General features: G+C 39.0%; 1 protein-coding gene across 1 annotated transcript in view; it reads left to right on the forward strand.

Annotated features, from left to right (window-relative positions):
* NUP153 (nucleoporin 153) overlaps positions 1-15520 on the forward strand; it is a 62310-nt gene that overhangs the window by 36286 nt on the left and 10504 nt on the right. Inside the window, exons 14-18 of the mRNA XM_065912285.1 lie at positions 738-825; positions 5195-5320; positions 7402-8019; positions 10805-11002; positions 12643-13533. Of these exons, the coding sequence (XP_065768357.1) occupies positions 738-825; positions 5195-5320; positions 7402-8019; positions 10805-11002; positions 12643-13533 (1921 nt within the window). The remainder of the gene's footprint in view (positions 1-737; positions 826-5194; positions 5321-7401; positions 8020-10804; positions 11003-12642; positions 13534-15520) is intronic.

The following is a 15520-nucleotide window of genomic DNA, read 5'->3' on the forward strand; positions in this document are numbered from 1 at the left end:
TTGGATTGGCTTTAATCTAGAAAAGTTGGAAGGTTTTATGTTCCACTGTGTATTTGTTTCTTCGTAATAAATATTTTGAGTAAGAATGGTATATAAGTTGGAGACTTCCCTGGTGGTCAGTGGCTGGGACTCTGCCCGCCAGCCTGTGGCCCCTCCACCCAGTGCAGAAGGCCCAGGTTCGGTCCCTGGTTGGAGAACTGGATCCCTCATACCACAACTGAAACCTGGCACAGCTAAACACATAAATATTAAAAAAAATAGTACGTAAGTTTAATGTTCTAGTTGCCCCATCTGTATTTGGCATGTGTATCATTTTAACATGTTATCTTCTGTTTTTTACTGTGTCCTTGTTTTCTGTTACAACTAGATATTCCAGATCATTTTGTTATTTCCCTGCCAAATGCCTGAAATCTACTCGATGTCCATGAAGTCTCATACTTTTTATTAGGAAATGGCATTTAGAAACCCAAAAGTGGGCATCAGGAACACATTATTATTTTATGTAATGCTTTGAATGAAAAAATGCTTTAGAAATTTAAAATGCTCTTGTTAAACTAGGACACACCATTCATTATAAGAAGCACACCGATTTTAGAGATTTAAAATAGGAAAAACTGTGAATCTTAGAATTTGTGAAATCCAGTATACTTTTTTGACTTGAAATAAAATAGAGCTTTGTATTTGATGGATTGTTTAAAGCTAAATGGATAGTTAAAAGACACCTTCTCTCTCTACAGATTGGATTTACATTTAGTGTGCCTGTGGCAAAAACAACAGAACTTTCTGGCTCTAGTAGTGTTTCAGAACCAATTACAAGTAGTTCAGGTAAGAAACTTTTTCTCATAGCATTTTACATAGAAATAGGTTAATATTTCAAATTACTTCTTTTACCTTTGACCATTCTTGTAAATGCTTTTATGTGAATATAATTAGCTCCCTAAATGTGAATAAGCTACAGCTTGTGAAGGGGATGGTCACAATAGCAAATTTATCCAGTCTTTGTTTAATCAAAGAAAAGTGACAGTTTATTATAAATGAAATCTCAGTATAGGAAATTCAAGGGTACTCCACATTATAATTACAGTGGATTCCATCTTTGGGTTTCTCTTGAGTTCACAAGCATTTTTCTGCGTAAGGATTATACCAGCCACTGCAGACAGTAGTAGTACATAATTTCTCAAAAAATGGGCTATTTCTCAAAAAATTACCTATCTGAATAGATAATTAGACCATAGGAATTTGCTATGGTGGTCATGATGTGTGCTCTCAAGTATTGGGTGCTTGAGGAATGAAGAATCATCTGGGCTAAACTACTCAGGTCAAGAATTGAGAGGAAGGGCTTCCCCCCCAACAAACAGCAAATAGAAGAGAACAAGAGGAAAAGCCTGATGCACTTTGAAAATAGCAAATAATTTGTCATGAGATTGAGAGGTAGCTTTCAGTTCTAAAGATTCTTGAGTGCTGTGCTAAATAATTTTATTTTATTTTATTTATTTTTTTAATAATTGAATTTTAATTTGAATGAGAGGAAAACACTGCATGATTTTTATACTGTGGGGGGTGGAGTGTGAGATGGTTCCTTGGAGTAACAGCAGTGTGTTGAGGGGGTATGGGTGGGAGAGGGGTATTATGGACTGAGATATCAGTTATGGGGCTGTTGCCTTATTCAGAAGTGTTTCTTTGACTTATCTGCTGAGTTTGGGAATCTTAAAAAACTAGATCTTCCCTCTAGATAGATTTTTTTTTTTTTTAAATCAGAATATCAAAGAACCAGGACCCATAAGCTGAGAAGGTCTTTGGTTTTGTATGACCTGGAAGACAAGAGTATAGGTTCTGCAAGTAGCACAGAATAAGAATTTGACTGGTATGTTTGCAGTCCTAACTTCCATTGAATAAAATAGTCCTGTGTAAGAGAAAGTAACATGTGTATTTCAGGTGTACTTAACATATGACTTTTTTTCTTTAATGTTACTGTGAATTCAAGAAGGAATAAACCTATTCAAATTTCATTTTCATGCCTGGTTATGAGGGAAAGGCATTAAAATGCTTCCATTTTTACTAATGCTTTACTAATGGTCCCTAAATGAGTAACAATTTGTTAAAACAACTTTTGTGTTTGATTACATGTGGGGAAATTACTCCAGAGTTTTTAAGACGTGTATTATAAGTAGTATATGTGGAATTGTTCTTACATGGACACCTCTGTTTCTTACCACTTTGCTAATTGAAAAGCTGATTGAAAATGTGGAAGTCATGGTTAATTACTGTATGATAGGAGCTAATTTTCACATTATCATCTTTTTCCATCTGTTTGAGTACACTTGAAGAAATCCTTAAAATTTACCTTAAATTCTAAAAGCAATTCAGTTTTGATTGTAAAGGAATACAGAATGTGATCATGAATAAAAGCCGATTTTTCTGTTTTGACACAGTTGTAAGAGGTAGGTATGGTTTTGGTTTTTGCACATTTTTATTATTGAGGTGAAATTGAGATAAGATGTAATCATGGGCTTCTCTAGTGACTCAGTGGTAAAGAACCCGCCTGCCAATGCAGTATACACAGGTTCGATCCTTGAGTTGAGAAGATTCCCTGGAGAAGGAAATGGCAACCCACTCCAGTATGCTTGCCTGGGAAACCCCATGGACACAGGAGCCTAGCGGGCTACAGTCCATGGGGTTGCAGAGTCGAATGTGACTTAGTGACTAAACAACAACAGGAACGAAGTCGATCATTTAAAGGGAAAAATTCAGTGGTGGTTACTACATGCACAGCGTTGTGCAGTCAGCACCTTTAAACTAGTACAAAACATGTTTATCACTCCTCAAAGGAAGTCTACCCATTAACCAGTTTTCCTCCATTTCCCGTTCCCCCTAACTGCTGGCAACTAGTAATCCATGTTCTATTTCTGTGTATTCACCTATTCTGGAATCATACAGTGTGAGTTTTTGCATCTGGCTTCTCTCACATTTTCAAGGTTCATCTGTGTTGTAATGTGTACTGTTAACATCATTCCTTTTGTGGCTGAATGACGCTCTGCTCTTTGGATATACCATAACTTATCTGTTTGTTTATTGGTGGACATCTAGGTCATTCCACCTTTTGACTATTGTGAATAGTGTTGCTAATAAATATACATGTACTTGTATTTGTTTCAATATTGGCTTTAGTACTTCAGAGGATGTACCTAGGAATGGAGCTGATAGGTCAGATGGTAGTCCTACATTTAACTTTTTGAGGAGTTAATAAAACTTCTCAGCAGCCAGCCTGTTTCACATTCCCACCAGCAGGATTCTCCGTGTTCACACCAGCCTTATTCTTTCCCATTTTTTGATGATAGCCGTCCTAGTGGGTATGAAGCGATGCTTCATTGTGGTTTTGATTTGCATTTATTTCCCTGAGGACTATGTTTAGCTTTCTTTTTTCTTTTTAATGGAGAAAGATTTATTGCAAGACCAAGCAAGGACGATGGGTGGCTTGTGCTCTAAAAAGCTTGAACTTGTGTTTGCATCGTCCCATGTGCTTTTGGCCTTTTACATATCTTCTTGTGAGAAATGTCTTGAATTCCTTTGCCCATTTTTTAAATTGGTTTCTCTTTGTGTTGCTGAGTTATTTGCCTTTTTGTATAGTCTGGACACTAGATCTTTATCAGATATGCGATTTGCAAGTATTTTTTCCTGTTCAGTTGATTGTCTTGTCACTTTGAAATCTGTTGATTGTGTCCTTGGATGCACAGAGATTTCAAATTTCAGTGAAGTTTAGTTTTTTTTCTTGTGCTTTTGGTGTCCTAAGAATTCATTGTCATGGTCATGAAGATGTGCCTCCTAGGTTTTCTTTTCAAGAGTTTCATGGTTTTAGTTCTCTTGTTTAGATCATCAATCCATTTTTAATTAATTTTTTGCTCATGATGTGAAGTAAGGGTAGATAGGTTTTCTTGAACTGCTTTACCCACTACTACTAAATTGGTGAAAACTTTAAAAAACCTGGTTATTTATACTTTCGAAAATTTCAGGCATTCTCAGAAATAGAATAGTAGACTGAATCCCCAGATAAACTTTACTGAGCTTCAGCCTTTGCCATATTGTGACCAGTCTTGTTTCTCCCACCTTCACTCCTTCTCTCACACACAGATGCAGCTGTCAGGTAATTTTCAAACAATACTTCATCTGTAAACAGAAACACTCCCCCTTAAAAATGTGTTGACAAAATGATTATCATACTCATAATGTAGAGTATTTTAAGTATAAGAATATTATACTTAAGTATAAGAATCTGTTCATTTTAGCAAGTTTGGTAAATATAAAAAGTAACAGCATTACTCTAGATGTAAACAGGCAGAATCTTCTGGACTTTCTAACCTACTCTTTCCCGTATCTGTTCTTCTGAGAATGATTTTTGGGGCTGCATAGCATTCCATCACGTCAGTGTTCTGTAATTTATGTAGCGCGCCCCTTTTATTGAGTATTTATCATCCAGGTTTTCAGCATAACTGACAGGTATTTTCAATCATAGGGTGAATTTTCAGAAGAAATATCTCACTTAAACAATCATTTTAAAAAGCTTTAAACATTTTAAAAACTTCTAAAACCTGTATTTTTGACGGCACTGGTCTTTGCTGCACATGGACTTCCTGTAGTTCTGGCCGTCGGGCGCTGCTCTGCTGCTCGTCTTGCTGGCTGCTCTTTTGGGGGAGCGCAGGCTCTAGGGGCGCAGGCTTCAGTAGCTGCGGGTCGTGGGCTTACTTACCAGGGCTTGTGGACTCTTCCTGGACCAAGGAATCGAACCCATGTTCCCTGCATTGGCTGGCTGATTCCTAACCACAGGACCACCAGGAAAGTCTGAATTTTTTTTTTAAATCAGTTGTTAGAAGTTTCTGTATAATCAAGGCATATTTCATACAGTGTTTGAGCTTGTCCCAGTTGCCATATCCTCTGTAAGATTTGTTTTGATTTTCTTGATTACTGGTGAACTCATTGACTCTTGTCATTATCGTGGATCTATAACTGACTCATTTATAGGTTATATATAGTTTATATATATATTTTTTTACTCTTGGAGGAGAGATGTACAGTCCTTTGTCGTTATCATCTTTGGGTTATGGTAATTTTTTTTTAAGAAGTTGAATGAAAGATCTTTCAAATGCATGTAACTTGCTTTTTCTTGTCATAATATCTTTTACAATTAAAAAAATTACAGCTCAAGATACCACTGCAATGAACAGTACAAGCTGTAAGAAGAAGCAAGATGAAGATTGCGAGAGCCCTTTCAGAGCGGCGAAAATCCTGAAAGAAGGAAGTGTCTTAGATGTTCTGAAGAGCCCTGGTGAGATGCCATTGAGATAGTCAGAAATCTTAATTATAAAATCATGATCTCATCTCAGTATCATTTGTTACACTTTGTTGTATTTCAGGCTTTTAAAAATGGTGTCTAGTTTGATTGGAGATTGTCTTTTGAATGTAGCGATAGTTCAGGTGTAAATTTTTTAGGTGAAAGACCTTAGAAACGATTTCTTTAGAATTCAAGGACTGCTCTAAAATGGAATCTCTAAGAGGCAAGTATAGAAGAAAGAAAATGTGAATTGCATGTTAATAGAGATGGGCCAATAATTGGAAAAAGTAAATACACTTGATGATCTACCTGGACTTGTCTCTCTCTGAGTGCATTGAACTGCTTTGTTCTTCTCAGTTTATTCCCCAGTTGTAGTGTGTATATATAATAAAGCCAAGTGGAAAGAAAACATTTGCTAATTGTAACACACACAAGGGTGTGTGGAGGCAGGGAGGGGGTAGTACTGGAAAGGAAAGGTATGAATGTTGGTGGGTAATATTTGAAGATGATGAATAGAAGTAAGTCCTCAAATTGGAATGGGTTTTCAGTTTGAAAATCATAGGATAGCATAATTCCAACTGGGCTGTGTACAGTAAGAATATAAAAGGATTTATAAGATAATGTAGTAGCTCCGAAAGAGTTTATATTTGTCCAACATGTGTGTTCATGTATAGGTGAATAGGAGTTTCAGTAAAAAGGTTGGCTGGTACAAGATACAGAGAGATTAGGGTATTTTGTGTGTGTGTGTGTGTGTGTGTGTGTAGCTCCCACTTTATAGATTAGTATACTGCTTACTGGAGTCTCGGTATAGACAATTTTATGCAGTTACGGGCAGAGCTCCAGAATCCTGTGCTGGGATGAACCAAGTGGTAGTCAGCATCAAATGCATATGTTATAGTCTGTCATCGTAGAAGTTTCACTTTGCCTGGATCTGTAATGCCCATTCCCTCTTTTAAACTGTTTCAGAAAGCAAAAATTTGGAGTAGTTATATGTTCTCTTGAGGGAAATTTTTGAAAATCCAAAAAAGAAAAAACTAACACCTTGAAGTGGTTGCTGTTAAAATTTTGCCAACTTTGGTGACTCAGGTTAATCATTAACAAAAGAGTACATTGTTGTCTGTTGGGAGTAACTGAAGTATGTGGAATTGTTTTGTCTTTTGGGGAAAAATAGCTCTAAGCTAGATTATTTCTTGGCTCCACTAAAAACCTCTAACAAACCTTCTGTATCATCTTTCCGTTTTTCTTTCCTTTGATGCTACAGTCTAGAGAGATGAGTGTTTTTTTGGTGTATGTAGAATAAAAGTTAGTTGGTCCAAAGTAAAAAGATTGAAAGGTTGTTTCTCCAAATAAAGTATAGCTTGAGTGAATCAATTAAATGATACCAGTTTTATTGCACAAAACCTTTCCTCATTATTTCATGATCCTACGTGTATACCTTCAGTTCAGTTCAGTCGCTCAGTCATATCTGACTCTTTGCAACCCCATGGACTGTAGCCTGCCAAGCGCCTCTGTCCATGGGATTCTCCAGGCAAGAATACTGGAGTGGGTAGCCATTCTCTTCCTGGATCTTCCTGACCCAGGGATCGAACCTGGGTCTCCTGCATTGGCAGGCGGATTCTTTACCGTCAGAGCCACCTGGGAAGCCCCAAGTCATAAATTAGGTATTGAGTGAACTATAGTAAACTAAAATTCCTAGAGGATGATGATACACTATAAACAAAACACCTCCTGTAGACTTTTAACTGGGTTGTCAGTTATTAACTGTGTAACTAGTACTAGAAATAGAGCTTATGTGAGAACTCAAAAGTAGTCCTTCTTGGATTGTGATAACTCTGTAATTAAGGTAAAAAATGTTTTCTCCCAGGAATACTACTAACAGCTATCATTATTGGGTTGGCTGAAGAGTTTGTTTCGGGTTTTTCTGTAAGATCTTATGGAAAAAACCCAAATGAACTTTTTAGCTAGCCCAATAGTAATTAATGTTTTTAATATTTATTAACAATAAACAGGGAAACATTCTAATCAAAACATTAACTGATTTTTTCCCTCCCACTCCCCTCTTTCCCCCGGTGTAGGTTTCGCATCACCGAAGGCAGATTCTCTTGCTGCTCAACCTACCACCACAAGCCCGGTAGTTTACACAAGACCAGCAATAAGTAGTTTTTCTTCTAGTGGAACTGGGTTTGGGGAAGGTTTAAAAGCTGGGTCGTCGTGGCAGTGTGATACTTGTCTGCTCCAGAACAAAGTCACAGACAACAAATGCGTAGCCTGCCAAGCAACAAAATTGCTACCCAAAGATACCGCTAAACAGACTGGAGCCGGGACACCAAGTAAAAGCTGCACACTGCCTCTCCCCACGCCAGGGACGACAGGCTTCGGAGACAAGTTTAAACCAGCAGTAGGAACTTGGGATTGTGATACCTGTTTAGTGCAGAATAAACCTGAAGCGATAAAGTGTGTAGCTTGTGAAACACCGAAGCCGGGAACTGGTGTTAAGCGCGCCCTTACGTTGCCTGTGGCTTCAGAGAGTGCTGTAACTGTGGCCGCCGCCTCCAGCTGCACTGTGACCTCTGGCGCCTTAGGATTTGCAGACAAATTCCAAAGGCCCGTGGGACCGTGGGCGTGTCCGGTGTGCTCTCTTTCTAATAATGCAGAAGACAATAAGTGTGTGTCCTGTATGTCTGAGAAACCAGGTACGTTTATGGCTGTTTGGAATAATTTTGCTCATTACTTTAATAGAACATTTTAATTCTCTGTAAAACAGCTAAGAACAACCTCAGTATTTTAGACGTTTCAGGGCGAGCATTTCCTCATATGTCGTAATTTTCCAAACTGTCTTGAAATGGAAATGACTTGCTTGGAACTGGCACTGCATGTTCTCCTAGCCTCGGTCGTGTGTTTAATCAGTCCAGCCTTTGCTTTGCCTCTTCTTTGTGTGCACTTTTATTAGAAACTTCTGGCTCTTCGTGATCATTTTCAGAGTTGGCTGATACAGATGCAAAGGTCTTAGAATGGAGCACTCTTTCTCAAACCTTTACACAGAATAAAATACTACTCTGTCTCTTTTTCTCAAAGAGGAAGTGAGGATGGCTAGTGGTCGTTTCCACAGCTAGTTTCATTAAGGAGTAGACAGTATTGCGTTATCAGAAGAGTGTGGCTGAGTACTGATGTTGATACCTGTACCTGTATGTACTATCTGCCAGAGATCCTGCAATGATCATAAATTATTAAATCGTTAATGAAAAAATACTATTGGGCAGACAGAAAAATGGAGTTAGAGTTGAATTTTTCCTGTTTCTCTGTTCAATTTTGAAAGAGCTACTAAAGATTTACACTGATCTTTAATTCATTTGGAATTAATTCATTTGACTCTTTGATGTTTTTGTAATACTATTATATAATTATTTGGTACAGATACTTGGTAACATAGATCCTAAATAAAACATGTTGTGAGTGTCCTGGGAATTATACTTCCTATTTTTATTGCATAATTGATGGATGTGTGGTTTTGTGTCTACAATGAAAAGCTCTTAATAGCCTAGAACCCTGTCCTAACACAAGGGGTGAGCTATATTTCTGATTCCTGCTAGACAGCTCTACAGGAATAAGAAATTCTGAAATATCTTCTCTTCCCATCTGGCATTCCTCATTGTCCCCTTAACAAAAAAAGAAAGCTGTTGATGCATGTCTGAGAGCAAAATTAATTGAGTTGATGGGTCAAACTTGTACTTTTGTTCAGTCACCCAGTGGCTTTTTGGAGGATGGATTTGAAGGCAACAAAATTTGGAGACCAGAGCGCAGATTAGTAATGTGATCAATAATATAGGTAGAGATGGTGGTGATATGTACTAATGAAATCAAATGGAGGGGGATAGAATAATGTATGTAGTTGAAGATACATTAAGTTCAAGCTGCTGAAGTTGACAGATATGTATGAGATTTTTTAAGATATAAAACTGATTATAGACCCTCTGGACTGGAGACACAGATTTGGGAATCATTCGCTCATAATTTTCAAATAAATGATGAGAATAGAGCTGATGTAGGTGAGTGAATGGAGCAAACACAGAGGATAACCTAAAACTGAACTCTGTTTTAGCTTAAGAGAGTTAGCAGGAATAGAACTTTGAAACACTTAATCTTTTAAAGGAGTAACCAGAGAGAAAAGACAAGAACCAAATAAGAACCGCGTGATACTGGTTGCTTCTTAGGAGGATGGGTTTCAAGGGAACCAAACCGGAAGTCTCAATAAGGCTATTCCCTAGAAGAGCAGTAGAAGGGTCAGAGGAAGAGAATGAAACATTGCAGAGATACATCAGGGAAGAGTTGTCATCTCACCATACCAGCCAGGTGCGTAGTGGAACTACCATCACAGAGAGAGTACAGAACTGACGCCCGGAAGTATGGGTCTTGGGTGCGAATGGGAAAGATTTTGTTGGTGATTAAAATCATCAGGGTAGCTGAGAGCTTGTGAGAGGGCAGTGAACCAAAGACGGCAGGATTTTATTGGCAAAGTGGAAGAGAACATACTGGTAAACCACAGAGCAGGTAACTGGGAGAAGTGAAAACAGCTGGACACTGAGAGAAGCGGGGTACCAGAGTGAACGGCTTTACTTGCAACCCTGCATTTCTTCACACAGCTGTGCCTTACTGAGCCATGCCTCCTATGCTGCCGCCTCTCCCCATGAAATTGCTAATTCTGCCTCAAAGTGTAAATATGACCTCTGTGAATCCTTCTCCTGTCTCGTAGTAATGTCTTCTCTGTGCGCTTCTTTAGATCATTGTCACTCCATCTTGGCGATGGTGGTACTATGCATTTATGTTTGTTTTACTTTCCCCTTTTTAGACCAGAAGCACCTTTAGAATCGACACTTTATTCATCTTGATATTCCCAGGACCTAAGACCATTACAGTGCTTAATCAGTGTCTGTTAAGTGGCTACGCTTTAACAGAAATGCGTTGAACATAGTAGGTCGTGTCAACTTGAATTGCAAAGTGGGTAATAGAACACTTCTGTGCAGAAATGGTCATTTCAAAGTCAGAGATCTGTGCTTTGGAATCTTGAAATTAATATGGCCGTGGCTGTGTATTTTATGTGTTAGGCTGTTGCCTACAATGTATAACTTATGTTTTATAATCTGTGATGCTTAACAAAATTTGACAAACATTATTAAGAAGAATTTAGTCTTTTATGCTCTGATCTGAGAGCATCATTTAAAAAAAAAACACATGGCTGTTCAACCTTGGGGTTAAGAGGACACTCATCACTGAGCAAGGTGAGTGTGAGTTGCTCGTTTATAAGACTAAAAGAAATCTGAGATGTCTGGAGCGTTTTTAACAACGTGATGTTTATATTTCTGGCATTTTCTTTATCTTAATAAGAAACACTGATAAAAATTGTTCGTTTGGACTTAGTGGTGTCATGGAGACCGTGACATGGTGTAAATCAGAATTTTGTATTTTTGCTTTGTTTTTTAGGAAGTTCAGTACCTGTTTCAAGCAGCAGCACGGCCCCCCCAGTCTCCCTGTCCTCTGGAGGCTGCCTAGGATTGGACAAGTTCAAGAAACCTGAGGGAAGCTGGAACTGTGAAGTGTGCCTCGTGGAGAATAAAGCAGATTCTACCAAATGTATCGCATGTGAAAGTGTAAAGTCACACACAAATCCCGAGTTTACAGGTGAGGTGTTGGTAAAGTGCCTCCTTGTAAAGTGAAATGTTTGCACACAGCTTTGTTTTTAAAATGGTTCTTTCTTGAAAATTCTTGTAAAATGAGGTGTTGTCCTGGACTTGTAGCGCATAATCTATCTCTGAATTTCCATGTAGTTGAATTATTTGGTGGTCAGGAGTGAGGATATGCATTTGCTCTTTTACTAGTTTTCCTTTGGGAAGAAAAATGCCTGTTGCAGCCCACTGCAGTAATGACATGACTAAGGGTTACAGCTGGTTTGAAGAACACTGCACTTGGATTTTAGGAGATCACTAAAACTCATTCTGTAGCTGTTGCCTCATGGTCTCTTTCCCATTTTCCCCACCGGTAGTAATCACCATACCTTAAACCTTCTTTCTGAGGCAGAAGTGCCTTTGTGCCTCAACTCCTTTGAGGCAGAGGTGATAATTAGTTAATTATTGTCTTTGACCCCTTTATTTTTTTCGCTTTCTGTCTGATGTCACAGAAGGCATTTTCAAGCCTGTGTGGATAGTAGTGTGCTCTTGAGATGTGATGTAATTTTTCAAGTAAGTTTCTTAGGGAAAGAAAGTCGGGTGGGTAACCATTAAAGGGACAAGTGCTTTTACAAGCGCCTGGCTGTCGCTTGTTGGTTTACATGTGGGTCAGTGGGAACGGTGCGTAAGCACCTTGGTACCGCTCATTGATCTCTGTGTGGAGCCAGTCAGTCAGCTGCTTAATTTCTAGTTTATTCTGCCACGGAAAAGCATTCTGAAACCAAGACTTTGATCTTGTCATAGTATTTTTATCTTTTAAAATGCTGCTTCCACTCATACAGTTCTGGTTCTTTCGTGTGAAATACTTGAATTCTTAAGTAAATAACACATTTACTCACAAGATTTAAGAAGCAGGTTATGACAGGACTCACAGTGAAAGGTCTGTCCCTTGTCCTCTTTGGCTCGTTTTCCATCCTTCCGGCCCCACCAGCGGCCCCACCAACGGCAGTGGTCATCTGGGCTTAGTTTTTTGTCTCTCTCAACATTTCTTTATGCACATCACAAGCAGATGTCCTTCTCTTCTCTGTACTCTTACTTCTCTCTGCCTTGTTAGGAAAGGTGTGGGCACCATCACCTTTCTGCACCCTTGCCGTTACCACAGATTAGCTCAGATATGTCTCAGTTCTTCATTTACGGCTTCCTGGGTGGCGTATGGCATTTTACATACTGTGAGTTTATCATTCGAATATACTCAGCTGCAGACTCACTGGGTCAGAGGCACCTGTGTTTGTAATTTACGGTAAATGTTGACAGGTTGCCTCCCACCAACTTTGTGCTGATTGACACGTCCGCTTGCCATGTCAAGACTGTCTGTTACTCCTAGTCCATCACCGGTACTGAAGTATCAAGCTTGTTTGATCTCTGTCAGTCTGATAGATGAAATGTGGCTGTGAGGATCGAGATGTACTTCTTATGCTGAAGGAGGGGCAGCTTGGGTTCGTGTTCACTGTCATTGTTAAACTAATGCTCTTCGAAGTAGGCCTGGTCTGAACTGTTCCTGTCTCCTCCTACTCTTCAAGGTTGACATTTTGTTTGACTGAATGGTATTTAGTAATATTAACCCAGTGTCTGTGTGGTGTCTTTATGTCTTTGAAGGCTTCGGCACATCTTCCTCATCTTCGAACGCAGCAACCTCATCCTTCAAGTTTGGCATCCCATCACCCTCTTCTGGGCCCTCTCAGACATTAGCCAGCACTGGGAAGTTTAAATTTGGAGATCAAGGAGGCTTCAAAATTGGCGTATCATCAGATTCGGAGTCTGCAAACCCCTTGAGTGAAGGCTTCAAATTTCCTAAACCCACAGGAGATTTTAAATTTGGAGTTTCATCTGATTCTAAACCTGAGGAAGTCAAAAAAGACAGTAAAAATGACAATAATTTTAAGTTTGGACTTTCTTCTGGTTTAAGCAATCCAGCTCCTTTAGCTCCATTTCAGTTCGGGGTGTCTAGTCTCGGGCAGCAAGAAAAGAAAGAAGAACTGCCTAAATCTTCATCAACAGGCTTTAGCTTTGGTTCAGGTGTCATTAACCCTCCCCCCGCTGCTGCTGCTGCTGACACCGCGGTGACCTCTGAGAGCAAGAGCGGCTTCAGTTTTGGAAGCACAGACACCAAGAGTGTCTCTGTGGCTCCTTTCACGTGTCAGACTTCAGAAGCGAAAAAGGAAGAAACACCTGCCCCCAAAGGAGGGCTCACGTTCGGCAGCGTGGACCCTGCCCCTCTGCCAGCAGCCTCGTTGTTTGTTTTGGGAAGGACAGAAGAGAAACAGCAAGAGCCTGTCACTTCCACGTCTCTCGTGTTTGGGAAGAAGGCTGACAGTGAAGAGCCGAAGTGCCCCCCGGTGTTCTCCTTTGGGAATTCAGAGCAAGCCAAAGACGAGGGCTCTTCCAAGTCGACCTTTAGTTTCAGCGCGGTGAAACCGTCTGAAAAGGGATCTGAGCAGCCAGCGAAGCCCGCTTTTGCTTTTGGCGCTCAAACCAGTACTGCAGCTGGTAAGCATTAAATTTTTATTTATTTTTTTTTACAAGGTGTCGACAAATGCAGCAAGTCAAGGGGTGGTTTACACTGGACATAGTTGAGAGAGTACCAGTCACAGAACTCTGGGAAGGAGTAGAGAACTTTCAGTTTTAACTGCTCCATACCACCCCCGCCGCCCCCTCCTCCACCCTCCGTGATTCTGACGAAGTTATCTGCAGGTCTGAGTTTGAGAAATGTAGCTCTGATGGAAAGCTCACAATATTTGCACATTTGTCTGTGACTTTTTCCCTTCTGTTTGAGCTTTTAAAATCAGAATTGACACACACTATTCAGGAAGATAAGCATTTTTTTTCCTTAAGCTCAGGAAATACTGTCTAATAAAATCTTTATGTACAGGCCATCATATACAAATAGCAATAGCCAGTCTTCAGCTGGCATTCAAGGAACATAGGCAACAAATACAGTAAATCCCTGAGAAGTAGAGGTGGATATGAAAACTAAAATCACGAAGAAAAAAATGAAATAGCATTTTTAAAAGTTAAAAGCAAAAACATAATTGGTGAAATAAAATCACTTCATGGACTGAGTAGCAGGAAGGAAAAAAAACCAGCTGATAATCGGATTAGTGAGCTGGGATTTCCCAGAACACAGTGTAAAAGAACAGAGAGATCTAAGCCATGTCCACAGGGTCCACTGGAATAGGAGTGCTTAGAAGATGAGGACAGTATGAAGGAAATATCAAAGAAGCAACCGGAGGAAATTTCCCACATGTAAAGAAAGATACTGGTCCTAAAAATGATGTGTTCACTGCGAAGGACCAGTGAAATTTTAGGACACCAGGGCCAAAATCCTGAATGCTTTCAGAGAAAAGAGTTTGCCACAAATAGATTGTCAGATTAGCATCAGACTTCTCATTTGTAACATGGAATGCTAAAAACAGTAGACCACTGACCTCAAAGTGAAAAAAATGGTCTTGAGAATTCTGTTAACCAGTCAAATACTATCAGACTGTAAGAGCAACATACAGATGTTTATCAGACAAGCAAAGAATCAAAAGTTGAATACCTATGAACACTTCTGAATAATTAATTGGAAACACAAGAAAATGAAAAACTAACCTGAAAATATTTGTATGGAATTCAGCACCTAGGTACGAGCAGTTTTTATCTATAAAATTTTACTTAAATTGAAAAACACCCTTCAAAGAAAGCAAAAACTAAATTACCATTATTATTTAGAAGGAATAAAAAGGAGATAGGGTCTAACCAAATTTAATCCTAGTATCACTATACTAGTTCCATTGAAATACACATTTTAAACATCCTATTAAGCAACTTTAAAGTGACCTATTATTACATTTACTGTCAATTGTACTGGTGCCCATACCGCAGTGTGACCAGCCCTGTCTAGTTTATAGTGTTGGAATTGAGATATTATTGGAACAAGTTTTTTAAAAAAGTCTTCTACTAAAGGTAGCTGGATTCAGGGTCACCATATTAAAAATCAATAGCTTTCCTCCAAGTCAAAAGTGAATAGTTTGGTAGCATATCCCATTTATATTTTCTTAACAGTTCCAATTTGTGTTTTATAATATCAGCAGAACCTGCAACGTGATAAATAAGAGAACATAAAAGAGGTGTTTTATACTTGTTCCTGAGTGAATATCCTTTCCTCACCACCTCACCCCCAATAGAATTTCAGTTCTTAGAGGAATTTTTGTGAACTTAACAAGTGAAAATAATTCTAAAAATTCATATGGAAGGGAAAACTTAACAAAAAATTGTGGAGAGAAAGGCTGACATACCGTCAGGTTTGCCCTACTAATATCCAGCGATGCTGTAAAGGCTTCAATATTTGAAATAGTCTAGCAACAGTAGCTGTAGAGGTTTGGAAGTTTAGTATGTTGTAGAGTTACAAATTAGTGAGCAGAGGGTGCACTAGTCAGCAAAGATCACAAAGAATTGGCATTTGTTCAGATAGACTGAAGTTACAGTCCTGTTA

This window comes from Muntiacus reevesi, chromosome 20, assembly GCF_963930625.1.
Source record: "Muntiacus reevesi chromosome 20, mMunRee1.1, whole genome shotgun sequence".
NCBI classification, from domain to species: Eukaryota; Metazoa; Chordata; class Mammalia; order Artiodactyla; family Cervidae; genus Muntiacus; species Muntiacus reevesi.